Below are 18,259 nucleotides of genomic sequence, written 5' to 3' on the forward strand. Positions count from 1 at the left end.
GTGCAACAGGCAAGGAACTCAGTCCCACAAACTGACATCTGGCACCTGTGCAACACAATGAACACACGTTTCCATGTTTGCATTCAACATTCTGGAGGTTACATCGGTTATTGATATGCCAGTATTTTACATTTGCAATGGCTCATTTCGCGCTTACACTAATCTGTGATCTTGCAATGTTAGTCACTTGAACACGTTACCTAGACAAATCTATTTCCTAAATTACATTACTCTACATTAATTATTTTTTGGTGTTGCGACCTTTTACCCGTCCGGGTATTTCTATACCTGTATAAATACATACCAGGCCACTGCAGGTAACGTGTCTTCTGCCGTTCTTGGTCTTCAAGTGTCGCAGCGTTGGAAACGAACGTTCTGGTGCTGCTGTAGTTAACAGCAAATTACGGAAAATGTCAGCGCCTTACCGAGTGCAGGGAAAAGGTATAATAAAATCGATGGGCACTAAGTGAAGATCTTCTGTTTCAGGTAATTTCTTCTCCACATCTTCAATTCATTGAGGAAAGTCTCTGGGGGTTCATCAACATCATTAGGCCACTGATTTGCCATAGCATTAATGGCAGTTTGTAACTTCTCATCTGATGCTCGCACTATGTTTCTCTTTAACAAAATCTGTATGTTTTTTAGGATTCCATTATAATTTGAAAACCTGCTCTCGCATTGGGTGATGAAATTGCCTATGAAACGAGGAAAAATTGGAGGCCTAAAGTACTCTTCAGAAGTCTCGGAGTCAAGGTAGTTGTTCTTCTCTCCCCGGGGGTCAGCCACACTTTGTTTACTGCTTGGAAATGTGATCTAAAATCTTCAGTTTCCTTAACTAGATTCTCATACAGATCAGCACGTATCTTAAGAACCATCTGTTTTGGCTATAGTAATCTGGCTAAACTACGTCACAGGCTACAAACCTAGCTGCAGCCATTGACTGTCGATTTATGCATTGCTACTAAAAATGCTTCAAGTTTCTGTATTTGGCAATTCATGTATTTCAGGCAAAGATTCAGTGACATTTGGAACAGTTCAACAAACAAGGAAATTGCTTCCAGCGTCTCTCCCCACCAAGTCTTGCAGAATTTCATAACCCTTATTCTTCTTATTTTGGCAAGAACCTGTAATACTTTGCCCTTCATCATTTTTAACTCTTAATTGAAGCTCTGAAGAATATGATCATTTTGTGTATGTTGCCTAAGGATTTCTTGATTGCTGAAACTGTATATGAAAGGTTAAGAGGGCAGGCTCCGACTCCATGGGCCATGAGGGGGCCCGAGCCCACCCAAAAATTCGTTTGGGGGGACGGAGCCTCAGAATAATTTAAGAAAATTATTACTTATATTATGCTTTGTAAAATCACAAAATTATGTTCGATTTTTTTGATTTTTTCCTTGTTTGACGCTAGTTACCGTTTAACATACATTCAGTAATGAGTTAAAACAAATAACTGTTATGATATTAAGCAGCTTCACTGCAAACGAGTGGTGTGAATCATGACAGTGTTACGGTGCTGTGGGCATACTTAGAATTTGTCCCGTGCGCGAATCTTTGTGTAAAGCCTGGGGCCGGTGTCTAGCGGACTATTTTATACGGCTATATTTTGTTCGTTTACTTTAGTCTCTTAGTGTACCAGTATTGTGAGTTAAGTTTGCAATGGATAAATTTGTTACCAAAAAGGTGCGCTTGGAAGTTGATGATACTGTAAGTCAACCTCCAATACTTATTGTGTCGTCAATTCAGGCGAGAATTGTTCATAGCCGAAAACTGGACAATCCGGTAAGTGAAGATCATTTCAGAAGTCTTGACTGATCAAATATATTTGGATAGAATATGAAACTTCTACCGAAAAACCTTTTTTGCTAAACCTGCAAAGAGGCAGATACATTTACTTCCATATGGTTTTCTAACGGGAAAAAGGCTTTGGAAAATTCCGTCTTCTTGAAAATACTTGTAAGCATAAATAAGGTGTTCTGAATAAATTCTATCACTAACCAAAGTGTGGCCTCCCAATTGAATGAACAGTTATACAGTAATACGAAGAAAGGACGTTTAGCTCTTAAGACAATTTTTACTACCGTGCAATCTCTATGCCGATAAGGACTAGCAATTAGAGGGCACGAAGATGTGAACTCAATTTTTTTCAGTTGTCGGAACTTCGAAAGAATGACATACCTAAGTTTAAGGATTGGTTAGGGCGTTCAGGGTATAAGTTGACGTCCCATTATATTCAAAACGAGATCATTGATCTACTAGGAAAATCTGTGTTGAGAAACTTATTGGCTTCAGTCAAGAAGACTGAACATTTTTCTATTATAGTTGACGAAACAAACGATTCTTTGATTCACGAACAAGTGCCATTTTGTATTCGTACTGTCGATGATTCCTTAATCATCAACAAAGACTTTATTGGATTATACGAGACTCCCAACGCTGAATCACAAAAGCTGTTTAGTATTTTAAAAGACTGTTTTGCTCGTCTTGATTTGTCATTGGAGAGGGCATTGCTATGACGATGCCTCGAATATGAGAGGTAAGTTCAACGGACTAAAAAAGTTAGTTTTGGATATACAATGAGAAGCACGTTATGTGTATTGCGCTGCTCACAACTCTGACTTGGCAGCTGTAGACAGTCTCCGCCATCTTACATCATTTAGCCAAGTTCTTAATAAACACCGTTAGGGAATCCAACAAAAGGATGGGACTTTTCAGAAGCATACGCTGTGATAGCGCCAACAACCAAGCTGGTCTACAACCCCTTTGCCTGACTCGACGCATTATGTGAGTTTCTAGTATCTTGGGAATATTGAAAAACTTCGAAGAACTTCTAGAGCTCTTTAGAACATTTTCTGCAGAGGACAAAACAAAGGCAGGTTACTAATGTGCTGGCTACAATTTTACAATGTTACAATTCAAGATTTATTTCTTTTTATGTCTTTATTGCCATGGAATGAACCCAGTATAGTATGTCAATGAAAAACTTCAATGCCCTCATGTAAGTGTTGTTGATCTGGAAAAAGTATATGAGAGATTGATTTGTATATTGAATGGAAGGCGTGATAGTTTTGAACATTTCTGGGAATTGTGTTTAAAAGAAAGACCATCACAAGTTGATGATCCTTCGCTTCCTCAGAATCAAAGTATACCGAAGAAGTATGAAAACAATGAAGCCAGCTCGCGACACACTTTCAAAACCCCAAAGGAGTACTACAAAGCTATTTACATTGAAGTTTGTGAAACTGTGCAGTCTTGCATTACTGAGCGCTTTGCTTCAACTGGACTCACACAGGTCATTGCAGTTGAACAAGAGTGCTTGCTTTTAGTAAACAGAGGTGAAACAAATTTGGAAAAATCAACTGAGTTTTTCAAAAATGACCTAGCCATTGAGAGACTGCACTTACAGTAGAATGTGTTAGCCGATGTCACTAATAAAAAGCAAATGGTCTTAAAAAAATGCGTGATGTAAGAAAGTACACTGCACAAGAGTCTGCAGTTGGAGAAATGTTATGTGAAGTAATGAATTGCATTAAGCTTCTCCAAGTAGTTCCAATCACGACAGCAACAGCAAAACGGTCACTTAGCGCCCTTAAACGTCCGAAGTCATATCTCCAATCAACAATGGGACAGAAGCGATTGTACAACTTGGCTGTTCTTCACGCCCACTGAGATGTTTTGGACGAATTGGATATCCAACCAGTCATCAATTACTTCATATTCGGTAATCCAGTCAGGCGGTCGACATTTACACCTTTCTAAACGCACTCTAGCCCTAATAATGGCATTTAGAGCAATAATAAAAATGTTTATAAAATAGAGAATTGAACACATACATAATGTTAAATTTTCAGTTTCGAAATATTGGTACTAGTTTAGTGCTATATTACTTTATTAGTTATTTTCAAATACTTACACAATTTTAGGGTGTAAGACCCAATTAAAACCCGCTAATTACATACTTTTTGACTGAAAGTATTAAGCAAACAGTACTAACTTTATTAACTGTATTAAAGCATTAACTTTGATATATTGTTTTTGTTTAATGAACTCAGAGCCTTATTCAAAGTAAGCTTAAATTAGGTATTTCACTTATTAATCAAAGTGCTATTATTGTGCGACAGCAATATTTTATGTTTTATTCTTTTAATGATAGTTTAGGATTTATTTAAATATAATTTCAGTTTTTTCAGAACTATGGGATCTATATTCACTGCTCTGTAATAGTCTATAACCATGATTATTACTGTACACTAAATTAGCTTTTTCCGAAAATACTGTGCGTGTTTATGTTTTGTTTCTTTTTTCAAAGCCAAACAATGTGTCAGGCTTGTCAAATTTCTCGGAGTGTCGAGTTATCGAGAGTCCAGTTTTCGTGGTTCTAATGTTGATCATATGACTCTATAATTCTTAAAAAAACTTAAAAACTCACTATTTTTCATATAAAATTTAGAAAATTATACCGGGCAAGGCCCCTCCCTCCCCCCCCCCCCCCCCCAATATTTTTTATGAGTCGGCGCCCCTGCCCAAGCACGACTCATGACCCATCATCACACCTTTACCTCATCTCGTACCTTCCAAACTTTGCAGAAGTTTTCCAGAAAGACTTACAGGGCTAGCACTCTGGGAAGAAGGTATGTTTTGGTGACATATGTTAGCCACCACATGGGAGATTTTTTCAGAATGAAATTTTCACTCCAAATCGAAGTGTACACTGATATAAAACTTCGTAGCAGATTAAAACTGTGCCGGATCGAGACTCGACCTCAGCTGCAGAGTGAAACTTTCAGGAGAACTGGTCCACTGACCGTTTCGCCAAGCAGGTGCACCCTGACCAATTTGCCTGCATGCGAGTGATGCATTTGTGATCTGGTCCATTGGTTCGACTGTTAGGTCTCTACCTGCTAGCACCAATCGCTACTTGCCAACCCACACTATTACTGAAGGCAGGTAGGGTCCACCAAGCAGTCACCAGCATTTACAGTCAGACAGTTTGGCGAGTGGGTTGTCGCCCTATTCGGGCAGTGAATGGATGGCTTTAGATGCTTTAGGCAACCCTCGGCACTGTCATCAAATGAAACCTTATGTGTTAATAACATCTTCACTGGGAAGCCGTTACACAACCTCCACACTGTCCCAATCCCTCCCTGTGCAATTTCCACATTATTGGAGTCCTGGAGAAAGACAGTTTTTGCCAATGGTTTTCTGCTGGTGAGGAGGTGCATGCCTGAGTATAACTCTGGATCTGTATGCAACCGGAAACAGCCTTCCGTGAAGGCACTAACCATCTTATCTCACAGTGGTGATTGCTTTTGAAATAATAAACAGATAAATTACTTTTTTCCATCTGTTTTGTTTTCATTTGACTGCCAATCATAGATATTGGTTGCAAACAGTGGCCCAGCTGAATGTTAACATAGCTGGCACTTCGTGCCTACGATCTGATGCTGCCCTATGAGATGCAGACTTCTGCCTTATGGGAGTGCAAGTTCCAGAAAAATCAGCTGAACTGTAAGGAATTTATATTTCAACCACCTTCAAAAGTAAGCAGCTTCCAAGCACACGTGAAGGAAACCTCGGGTGTCATACACCTGGGCATCTACCATATTTAAAGTTGTAAAACTGCTGCACTAAATGTAAACTATGGTAGTTTACTAATAATCTTGGTCATTTAAATTTATAGCAGCATTACCCGTATGTTAGTTGTGTTGCATATCTATCAGGTGTTACCGCATTTCAGTCACTTTGTTTGCATATGTGATCAGTAGTAAATTTCCTTAGAAACTGGAAGTAGTGAATGTTCTAGGTACTAAGTGAGGATGTCTGGAAGGCACCATAACCTATGGCACATTTTTGTTTTACATACCTGTCCTCCTCTCCTTTAGTTAAAAATAAACAGTATTTGCACAAAATTGAAACTGTTAAATTTTAATTCAGGTTTTATCCTTTTTTTGTTTTTTTGTTTTTTGTTTTTGTACGTGATGCAGAGAGATCTTGCACAAAAGCATACCAGATTACTTGAAAGTGGGCAAAATCTTATATCGGACAAAATGCGCTTTGCCTCCCAGCATTGCACAGAACGTATATGCAACTTAAGACCAGAGCTGGAAAATAAATTAGCACTGATTTCTGATTTCCAAAAGACACGTGTCATTTGCTCAGTCAATGGTTTCTGGGGCAGCCTTATTTAGGAGGCACCTGAGGTATGACTGGTGACGAATGTTGTTAATTGAGTCAAGGGTTTAACCCTCAAGGTAGCTGGCAACTAGTCACTGAAGGAATAAGATTCTTCTGTCTCATGCAGTCGAAATATGGGGTTGATACCTTTCTTAGAGCTCGGCTTATTTTTGGGGAAGCCGTACGAACGTATGGCAGGAGTGCAATCTTCTGTTCTTTATCTCTGTTTTTTTCTTTTTCCTTTTCCGCTCATGTCACAGCATCTGTGTGCCTCTGCCACCTTCTTAATTGCTCCATTTCTCTAGCCATTGGAAGTGAAAGAGTTTTTCAGGCGGCCAAGCCCCATTGGTAAGTCACTGTCACTAACTACGGTCTTCGCACTATGCATTAAAGTCATCAGTATCCCTCATCTTCACAGATATTTTAACCTAGGTTGTTCCAGTTGAAGGCCTTCCTCTGAGCTGGGGGGGGGGGGGGGGGGGGGGGTGAAGCGGCAATGGCCAGGGGTGGGCAAACAGCTGACATGTGGACAGCCAAGCAACCGGGCTGTAGCATACTGTCAGATAAGGTTTGCTGATGATATTGTTCTGTTTGCAAACATTATAGAAGAACTTCAAATATTGGTCACTAAATTTGATGTTAATCCACTCTGAAATTGGCCTAAAAATGAATTGTGATAAAAACAAGAACATGACGAATAAATGCACACTGGAGGGAAATATATCTACAGTAAGTACACAGCTGCAAATGGTCACAGAATATGTCTATCTGGGCGAACTTGTAAATATGAAATGAGACCTAAATGATTGTATGGCGTGTTGGCTGGGGGCCCCATCCGGGGAAGCTGTGCTGCTGGGTTGCAAGTCTTATTTCAAGTGATGCCACATTGAGCAACTTGTGCATTGATGATTATGAAATGATGACGAGGACAACACGACACCCAGTCCACGAGCGGAGAAAATCTCCGACCCGGCCGGAAACGAACCTGGACCCAGTCCATGGCAGGCAAACACATTACCACTCAGCTAAGTTGGTGGACTGAAACTAAAATTATTTTTTGTATTAAATAGGCTGGCAAGCTTATTGAAGATCAGTTTTGAAGTCTAAGATGTAGGCCAAGCTGAAGAAGACAGTTTTTGACCAATGTATACTGCCACTATGATTTATGGCTGTGAGACGTGAACATTAAATAAATTCTTTGTTTGAATACTAATACTAACCCCAAAAGGAATGAGAATATCAATGCTGCACTTAACAAAGAAATGCAGAAAGAAAGCTGTTGATATCAACAAAGGTCAGTGATGTAGTGGAAAGAGTGAAAGCCTTGAAATGCTAGTGGGCTGGTCATGTCACTGGAAGAAATAATTACAGGTGGTCAATACAAGTACTGGATTGGAGCCCAATTTACCAGAAAGGACCAAGGGCCATCAGAAATGGAAGAATCTGCAGGAAACCTATATTGCATGCTGACAAGTGATCGAATTGTCTGCTGTTGCTTCTGCTGTTGCTGAACATATAATATATCAACTGTCAGAAAGTTATTAATTCGTGGCTGTGGCAGAATGTATGGTATTTCAAACCACTATGAGAATACCAATCGTTTTCAGAAGAACTGATTTTTTTAAAACTTTTTTTGATGAGCTGAAACTTTATTCATGTCGTTGGCATAAACAATTCTTGTGTCTAGGTCTTATGTATGTTGTGTGTTAACCCTCCATGAGAACAACTAATGTAATAAGAAAGTTAATATATTACTCCTACATACTTATAGACAAATAAATAAAACTTAGCAAATTTTTAGGTGAAGCTGTCCGTCTTTTCTTGAGGGCTGCTGTTACGAATAAAAATCCATGAATGTGGTGAGAAAATAATCTCGTGAATACAGCAACAGTGTGGCACAGTAGATGCAGCAACAGCAGCATATAATTGTCTAGTGGTGGAGTGACGAAATGATTGTTGCAATTGTGTATATGTTAACTTTTGAATTTGTCAGGTGGAACCCAGTTCAGTTTGTCCCATCGTATAGTTGGGACGGTAGGAGCTGTCAGTGTGAAAAGGTTGCGTGTGTACAAAAGTGAATTGGATGAACTGAACAAATATCAGTATAGCCTGGATGTTTTAGAACTGTCCCTCACACAAATTTTAAATGGAAAAATAAGCATTTACAAGACTTGTTGGCTATAAAATTCCCAAAGGAACTGTGATCAACAATGTTCTAAGTCATCATAATAAAACTCAAGATGATGAGCAACTTTTATTTCTAAAGAACAATGGTGTGTGTTTCTTTGGAGTTTCGTAAAGCAAGTTTGTGTTCACGTTTTTTTGCCCTTAACATTGATTGCTTTGTGTGTTTCTATGAGATTAGTACTAAAATTTAATGACTATGCCACATTTATTTTTCAGTTATAAGTTTCAGAACAATTAAAAGTCACCCTAGAATCATAAACATTCCACTATTATTGGAAAATCTTTTTTTTTAATGTTATGATCTGTTAAAGTGAAAGGTAACAAACAACAAAAATTTTACTACTATAGCTCAGTGTCTGTGATGTGAATGGAAAACCAATGTATGAATTTTATTGCTTTCAGAAATAGTTAAGTTTAAAGTCAGAAACGAGGGAACTCCACCCCATTTGATGGTGTGTGACTGTATTGCCCCGAGCTCGCTCCCTCGGGCTGCGTTGGCCGATTGGTTTGCACTGTGTGCAGAATGTCTGCTGTAGGAGTACTTGGTAGGTAGCCTATACTAGCTGCATCTGACCGCTGGCAAACTGATAGGCACTTCCCAGCACCTCTGCTCTGTGGGGCAGCTTTGGAACAGCCTAAGTTTAATGTGTTGTCTTCGGAGTAATTAATATCTGAAGGTGCTCGTGTGTTATGAGTGAAACCGCTGATGCACCGAGACGTTGTGTTGCGTGATGTACAGTCTGACTCCAGCTTACAGCAGGTGCTCGCTGTCTGGCAGATACTACCAGGGTGAGCCACCGGCCAATGCCGCCATCTTTGACGTGAGGAGCCAGAAGGACGAGGAGCAGGCAGAGGTGCGCCACTCTAGGCTCCAGCTCCAGAGGCTGCCTGCACTCACCATCCGCAGGCAGCTCCAGGTAACTCCAACAACCTATTGGTTTTTAATATCATGCTTCCATTCATATACAGGGCATTCAAATGAAAACGAGTTACATGGAAAAAAGTAGGTTAACTGTTTATTGTTTCAAAACTGTCACTGTAACTGTTAATACTTTTATCCCACAGTAAACAGGACAGTCACTGCCATCGTGGAAAAAAGTCTGCAGTTGCCTACAGAACTGTGATTGTACCCAGGCATGATTGTACCTCTTCATCTGAAGTAAATCTTTTGTTAGGGCTACAAAAATATGGAAATCACATGGGGAGAGATTGGGACTGTGTGGAGGATATATAAGGACTTCACAGTGAAACATCTGCTGCATGGCACCACCCACAAATTGTGAAGGTTGTTTCAAATGTGCTGTAGAAGTTTTGCTGGGAAGCTCGTTCACATCCCCCGTACAATCCATAATCCCTCCCCATGTGATTCCACATTTTTGGAGCCCAGTTGGAAAAACTTCCATGACTGTTGATTTTCTTCTGGTGAAGAGCTACACATTGGGTTCAGTATGGTTCCATTGGCAACTGCGAATATTTTTCCATAAAGTCAGTGACCATTTTGTCTCACAGTGGGGCAAATGTGCCAACAATTGTCATGATTACTTTTGAAATAGTAAATAGTTACTTACTTTCTTTCCATCTGTCTCATTTTCATTTAACTGGCTATTATATCATGTGTTCAAATAGTGTGCTGCACAAGATAATCATCAAATTTTAATTTTCTTCTTCTTACTGTGTCAATGACAACCATTTGGATGGAATTTGGATGAATTGTAGCACTTGAGGTAGGTGCTCTGTGTTGGGCTTGATAATGCCAGGTCCTCTTGTGTCACAATGCATTGAGAAGGTGGTATAAATGGAACAGTGAAGGAAATGACTCATTGCCTGCTTGTCACCAGATACACAGTACACATCTCAGTCATCACAGGTTCCCCATTTTGACACGCCAGTTTTACTTTGGCGAATGCCCCTAGGAAGGCAGTTGAGTGACCTCCCCCCCATGTCACCTGAGGCATGCTGTTTCTGTGAGTATCTCCTCTTTTGGTGGCATCCAATCACATTTAGCTCTGTCCTGACAGCGTTGGAGTCCCTCTTCAGTCTCTGACTTCATTAGGGGAGTGTTACGTGAGAGAAAGCTTTTCCTGCAGGCTGTCCCTCTAGGGCAAACCCTTAGAGTGGGTGTCTTATCATCAGTGTTTACTTTGTTCCTTTTGTATTTGGCTGTTGCAATATGTATGGTGTCGGGTGATGCTATTCTGGCCAGAACTTGAATCTTCTTGCCTGGAGTTGATACCATGCATCCTGTCACCTGTCAGCAAATTTGTGAGAGGCAATGTCAACCTGTTTCAAGTGACAAGATGGGCACCGCACAGGGCAAGCATATTCCCTGCCAAGTAACATAATGGTGACTGAAGCATATATGGGCTTGCTCCCCAACTTGCACCCCTGAGTGTCATATTGTTTTGTTTTGTGACTTTTATTCTGACACTGTCACATTACTCCTTGAGTGCCTGACTCCTATGAAGGATAGCTTCAAGGTTTTTAGGGGTAGAGTTGCAGTTGAGAGGAGTTCTCAGCCATTAGACTTTTAACTTGTAGCTGACATGTTTGTAGTGGAGGTGAAAAGCACTGACTGCTATTTTGCTAGGATTTTGCTTCAGGGTGCTGACTTCATAGTAGACTCCTGGATCCTCAAGAGCAGATGATTCCTTCAAATGTTTTATGGCTGGTGAAGAGGACCAAATCGTTTAATTAATGGGCTGGAAGCCTTTTTACTTGGTTGGTCGCTGTTGTACAAGTTAAATGCCATGGGAGCAAGAACGCTACCTTGGGGAGGATTGGTTTTTGTCTTTTGCCACTGACTTTTGGTGTTTTGAAAGCTAATATAGACTCTTCTGTTGCTGAGCAGCTCTGTAGTGGTCTTCATAAAGCTATAATCTTTTGTTGTGTTGTACATCTTTGGGAGAAATCTCCCGATGTTTATTGCATTGTAGGTGACTATCTTCGAGAACATTTTCATTATCACCTCAAAAAGATCAAGCTGTGACCATGAAATTCAGTGTATTGTGTTAATTTTGCCCTACATATTCACCCTTCAATGTGACACGTTTTGCTCTGCAGTGGATACCTTGCTGGAGATCTTGGTTGTAGAAGCCTATATTTTGTATGTTTATATTACATTCCACTTTGAATATCCTGGAAATCATCAACCTGGAAATGCCTGCCACACAACAGCTTCTTCATCTGAGGTACAAGGAGAAAGTCACTGGGTGCCATGTCAAGAAAATATGTGGTGTGACCTAAGCTATGGCAGCCCAAAGGAGCAGTATATGTGACTGCATCCTATGCAGAATGAGCTGTGATGCTGCCGTGGAACAAAAACATCTCTGGATAGTTTCCTGTGATGTTTTGTTTTGAAGGCTTCTTCAGGAGATTTTGGTAGTATGGTATGCTCCTGTGGTGGTTTGCTCTTTATGAGCACAATCTGTTTCTAATGGCAGTCCCACAAAATGGTCAGCATAATGTTCCTTGATGATAGTCGGGCCACTGCCTTTCAGTGGTATGCCCTTGTTGTGGTTTGCCCTTTATGTGCATAATCTGTTACCAACACACAATGGTAATATCACGAAATGGTCACCATCATCTTCCCTGATGATAGTTGGATCACTGCCTTTTCAGTGATGGTGAATCTGCATGTCCACACTGATTGCTGCGTTCCTTTGTCTCACAGTCCTAGTGATATACGAAGATGGTTTGATAAGTCTGGTAAATTTCTATGCAAGAATGGAACATTTTTGTTGTGTCTTCATTGTTGGTAAGGTTGATTATTCCAAGGATTGTAAAATACCATACACACTTCATTGCTGACAGCCATCTGAATTGGTCAGTGTGTCAACTGCGATTGGAAATGGTGGAATCTGAGTCTCATGCTCTTATTAAAAATTTTCATTTGAAGGGTTGAACTGCTGCACAAATGAAAACAGAATTGGGTTAAGCTGATGTGGACTTTACACCATCATTGAAGACCATTTACTTTCGGATTAATGAATTTAAACATGCTTGGACGAGCATCAAGCACAAAGAGTGCTTCAGCTCTCCAATTGAGGTCACCACATAGGCAGAATCCATGGTGTGGTAATGCAGGATCACCAAATAAAAATTCATGACACTGCTGAGGCTGTAGGCATATCAACTGAGTGAGTGCATAAAATCGTGCATGGAGAATTGGCTGTGAAGAAGCTGTGTGCAAGGTGGGTGCTCACAGTTGACCAAAAGTGCATCAGGCACAACATTTCAACACTTTTCTGGCGATGTTTATTCACAATTTGTAATACTTTTTTCACTGATTTGTGACTTATGACGAAACTAGAGTCAAAAAATATTTACCATGACTTAGCTTATCCAAGAATCAAAACTACCAGAAAATTGCTTGTTGATAAAATAGTCTGGCCTGATTTGCAGTATTGTTGTCACAAAAGGGCAAGTTGCTGTTGAAGCTTGGTAAGCAACAAAAATATCCTGCCATGTACCTGTTCTTTTTTCCTCTTTCTCTGCCCCTTCAGGACACTTTGTCCATATCCAGTTGGGTACTGTAGGACCTCTTGCTGCTTCTCAGGGTTTCTGTTAAATCATAATGGTTATCAACAGGTTTTCATGGTGGCCTGAAGGTATCCTGGTCATGTAACATTTCTGATTGTTCTATTGCTTGGGCTTTGATCATGCAGCATCCCTCACACTATTACTGCAGACAGGAAGAAATAGTCTGAAAGCCAAGTATCTGCAGATATATTGTGTTTGTGCAGCTATGGCCATATCTGTATTAGAAGCTACCATCCTGCAAGTAATGGATTGGTAGCACACCTACACCGCACTTTAAAGACGGCCCTGGCTCTTCACTCTGAATAATGATCTGAGGCCCTCCCCATGGATTTGCTTGGCCCGTGTGCAACATGAAAGGAAAATATCAGCTGTTACCCCACCCAAATTGTTTATGGGGAAACTCTGAAAGTTCTGGGTGATTTCTTTTCTCCTTCCCCCTACCTGGTATGCAAATTGGGGACTTGGCATTTTTCTTACACAAATTGCAGTAATATAGGATCACATTTGTGCCTCTGGACCCCGTGTGTTATGATTCAAAACCTGTCTTTTGTTCATTGTGTTCCTGCTCTTTTGTCTGGGTTACTGATTTAAAAAAAGCCTATGGTTCCGTCAGTAGAGATAACACTATTCAATGACCAAGAAGGGTTTGGAACTGACAACCATTAAGTAAACTTACTTATGCAGCTTCCATAGTAAAATTTTTTGATGAGCTATCGAAACCTTTTGAAACCATCAGGCAAGAGACAGGGGGATGGAGTGTCTCCATTACTATGCAATTGCATTTTGAAGGCAGTAGTATGAGAATAGAGAAAGAGAATAGAAGAAGGGGCCTTGAATAAAGTGAAACATGTAAGAAAAAGAGAGAACCTAGAAATTGATTGCTTGGCTATTGCTAATGATTTAGAAATCTTAGCAGAGAGCGTACAAGATGAAAAGAAATGGATAAACATTCTCCAAGAGGCAGCAGAAAAAACTGGATTACAAATTTTGTTTTGAAATACCATTTATATGACCAATACTAAAGGTGCATCAAAACATATGGAATCAGAAAATGGAAAATAAGGTAAGTTGCAGAATTTAAACACTTGGTAAAAATAATCCAGCTAAATTCTCAGAACAAAGCAGTTAATGTAAATGGTGCCAGAGGAACGGAAACTGCATTCCACCTAACAAAGAAGAAGTAAAGCAAAAAAACCTTATCAATTAATACCAAACTGAGGCATAACAATGTAGTCATTGAAAACAGGCATCTTTATGCCTCAGAGTGCCTCACCATAAACATTGTGAAACAGTTAGATAATTTGGGGAAGAAAGAAAGTTGAGTTTGGAAAATCAGAAGCCATAATGAGGTGTTTGGAAAAACTGAGAATAATGACAATACAAGGTTCTATCCAAAATTTTCAGGACTGGTGCTGCCATCTGTTGAAAATCTTACCTTTGGACTAATGGTCACTATCACCCTCGAAGTAGTTCCCATCCACACATATACACTGGTCAGAACTTCTGCCACTGGTCAAACGTTTTCTGGAAGTCCTGTTCTTTGAGGGTGTTTATGACCACCAGCGATGCTTCTCGAATCCTCTCTAGAGTGTTGAACCGACGGCCTTTCAACTTGAGTTTCTGTTTTGGGAATCGTGTAAAGTTGCAAGGTGCCAAATCTGGCAAGTACGGTTGATGGGGTACAACCGCCATGTTGTTTTATGCCAAAAAGGTCCCGGTGAGCAAGAATGTGTGACAGTGTGCATTGTCGTGATGCAGCAGCTATCACACCAAAATTCGGGCTGTCTTTGCTACAGGTTTTCACGGAATCATCGCAAAACATCACATTAATATGCAGAATTCACTGTTTGGTTGTGTGGGATGAATTCTTTGCGCAATTCCCTCAGTATCAAAGAAAACGATGATCGTGCTCTTCACTTTGCTCTTCAGCTGTCTCGCTTTTTTGGGTCTTGGAGAGCCACTTAAACACACACATACGGCTCATGCTCTGTCCCCCAAACACTTGTTGAATCATTGCATGGGTCTCTGTAGCACTTTTTCTGAGATTCATACAGAATTTGATACACATGCACTGTTCTGTTTGTGGATCCATCATAAAATCGCCACACACCAAAAAATAGAGTATTATGGAAATCACTGTGAACATGCAACATTTCCTCCCAACTGAATGCCACTCCGCACACTGACTCATCAGATATGCAGCTCTTGCCACCTAGTGGTGCAAAGATCTACTAATCTTACTTTCCAGATGGCAGCAGCAGTCCTGAAAATTTTGGATTCCACCTCGTCTTATGAATCCAGAGGAGATGTCGAGTCACAGACAGGCAAAGCTGAACGTGTGAGCTTCTGGCCAAAATGCTTTCTTCTAAAATAGACAGAATTAAAACAAGCACAACTCACACACACATGACCACTGTCCCTGACCACTGAGGCCATCCTCTCTGACATCAAGTCCTCATTCGTTGTGAACACTGACTCATTTTTTCAGACAAACAGATGTGAAGTTTTAGTAGATAAAATGATAAGCAAACATAATCACTATTGGTCTGCTTTCAGCTGACAGTTTGGATAGTGACTGATAGTGAGAAATAAATCAACAGTGTGGCACTAGCTTTTTACGTTTATTTTGTAACTTCTTTGCTAAACACTATTGTATATTAGGAATACGACATTAAAGGTGGCACTATTTTAAACAGGTTGATCCTGTATTTGGATGGACGTAGACTTAGATCTTTGTGTAGCCATCCATATTCAAATTCCTTTTCTCGAATTAGTTGAAGCAGATATTATTCCTACTATAGTGCTATGGCTGACTGCACACCCCATCCTAATCAAACTGCACATGTAGACGAGGGCACCCATATGATAGTTTGTAAGGGGTGGGGGAGGAGCAGGGCCTAGACCCAAGGGTATGAAGTATTTTTAATAGTTTGGAAGATGGATGGTGTCTTATAAGTAGCCATAAAAAAGTTGCAGTTGTGGCCCTGTAAGAAGCCTACATAATACTGACTTTTAAAGCATTTTTTTGAAATGAAAGTAGCTGGGGCGTGCAGCTCCATTTGCCCCCAGGCATGGCCACCATTGCCTGTAAATACATAAATTTTTGTATATATGAGTAATGTACTTCCTTCTCAAATTGGACTCCCATGACATGTCCAATGCCTGTACAGAAGTGGTCTGGAAGTGAATGTAACTACTACTATGTAAACTGAAGGTAGAGGGGGAGAAAGGAGAGGAAAGGAATTATTGATATGAGCTGCATCACAACTTTATGTGGAATCAGTGGCAATAAGTAAATATCTGCGTCAACGAGGACTCGAACCCAGAGTCTTGTGCTTACCAGGCAGTCGCGTTACCCACTGCACCTCCCAGACACAGTGCTTATCACAGATGTGCAGACTGTCTCAGCAGGCTCCGTGGCTGACCCGGGCTCCCCACTACTGCTACCTATTCATTGCCCCCTTTGATGCCCTCTACACTTGCTAATTTTAGGTCAAATGTAAATGTGCATCTGCACTCGAGATTGTGTATTCATTACCCTCAGAAGTGAATCATTTGCACGAATGCATGGTATCCTATCAGACATGTCTGAAACAACAGTCATAATGAATTCCTATAGAACTATTACTGTTCTATTACTACTACTACTGCTACTACTATTACTGTAATATGTTCCACATCAGAAAAAGTGTTTCTCCTGCGGTGTTTCGGCTGCCCTGGGTTTGCCACTGTCAGGGAGGACTGTGCTGCAGGTGCAGTGGGGCCCCACGGTGTCACTGCCACAGCCGGGAGAGCCTCCGCCACCGGGCCCGCCCCCCGGACACAACGTGCGCCTCGTCGAGGTGCGACACGGTGACGCGCAGTCCGCCGCCGCCGCATCTGCCCGCACCGCAGCCACTGCCCCCACCCTCCGGCAGACCTCTCCGGTGCCGAAGCAGGCAGAGGCTCGCAGCTCCCGACAGCTGCCATCTCCGACAGTGAGTACTGGCTGCTGCGAAAGGTCCTCTGTCACTCCGTTTAAAGTACTGAAGTCGTGTCAGAAATTTCTGTGCTAACTGGATGGAGAGCTCCGGTGTTGGAACATAGAACTTCTCGTCTGTGCAGGTTTCCCTCATCTTCGTGTAGCCGAGTGTGAAGTTCCGGTAGGTCCATTTGTGGATTGTTTACTTCGTTTCCACGTGCAATGATGACCCAAACATTGTGACCACCTTTTTAATAGCATGCAGGTCCACCTATGGAATGCAGTACAACATCAGTTTTGTGTAGCACAGATTCAAAACGTCCTTGATAGGTATCTGGAAGTATGTGGAACCAGATAAATGTCATTGGATGTGATACCTATCCTGCTTCACACAGCAAGCAAGTCTCCTGTGTCCCCAAGGAAGGAAAATTTGGGTTTAACATCCCATTGAAATTAAAGTTGTTAGAGATAGAGGACAATCTCAGTGTGTATTGAGGATGGTGAGGTAACTCAGACATGCTCTTTCAAGGGAAGCATCCTTGCATATGCCTGGAATAATTTAGGGACATCACAGAAAACCTAAGTCTCCATGGTCAGATGTAGATTTCAGCCATCAACCTATTGAACTGGAGTCCAGTGTGTTAACCTCCGTGTCACCTTGCTCGGTTAACTACTTCCTCATTCTGTGATGAGATGTGGACATCCGACACCTTGTCACCTTGATGCACGGTCCTCCAACTGTTTTCCATAGATGCTCAGAACAACAGCATATTAACAGCCGACCAACTTCACTGTTTTTGAGATGCTTATAAGGGGGTACCCCCCCAAAAAAGCTGATTTATTTTTTTAAAAGCTATATATTTTCAAATTGTTTACAAAACAGCCTTATCCTCTTCAAAATATTCTCCAATACAACTAATACATTTCTCCCACCAGTGCTTCCACTGTTTGAAATATTTTTGTAGTCCTCTTTAGAAATGTCTGACAGATTCTCTCTTGTTTTTTCTTGACTACTTCAAAGTTGTCAAACCAGTGTACTTTCATGTCCCTTTTCGTGCATGGAAATAAGAAAAAGTTCCATGGAGCCAGGTCCGGCAAGTAAGGTGTGCAGGGCAGTGGAACCGTGCCATTTTTAGCCGAAACTGTCTAACAGACATGGCTGTGTGTGCAGGTGCATTCACCTGGTGGAAGAACCAGTCTTCTGTCTGTCACAAACTGGATCTCCAAGATAACTCACTAATTAGATTAGATTAGATAAGCACTTGTTCCATAGATAATGAATAATACACTTCGTAATGATGTGGAACAAGTCAGGTTAATAAAAGGTGTCTATACAAGATATTACATTACACAAAATATTACATGACACTTTTTTGTGGGGGTTTGGGAAATTACCCA

General features: G+C 40.9%; 1 protein-coding gene across 1 annotated transcript in view; it reads left to right on the forward strand.

Moving 5' to 3' along the window:
• Window positions 1–18,259, forward strand: part of LOC126292032 (nascent polypeptide-associated complex subunit alpha, muscle-specific form-like) — a 397,943-nt gene that overhangs the window by 239,291 nt on the left and 140,393 nt on the right. Inside the window, exons 9-10 of the mRNA XM_049985825.1 lie at window positions 9,140–9,278; window positions 16,653–16,877. Coding sequence (XP_049841782.1) covers window positions 9,140–9,278; window positions 16,653–16,877 — 364 coding nt within the window. The remainder of the gene's footprint in view (window positions 1–9,139; window positions 9,279–16,652; window positions 16,878–18,259) is intronic.

The sequence above is a fragment of the Schistocerca gregaria genome, chromosome 9, assembly GCF_023897955.1.
Source record: "Schistocerca gregaria isolate iqSchGreg1 chromosome 9, iqSchGreg1.2, whole genome shotgun sequence".
In the NCBI taxonomy this organism is placed as follows: Eukaryota; Metazoa; Arthropoda; class Insecta; order Orthoptera; family Acrididae; genus Schistocerca; species Schistocerca gregaria.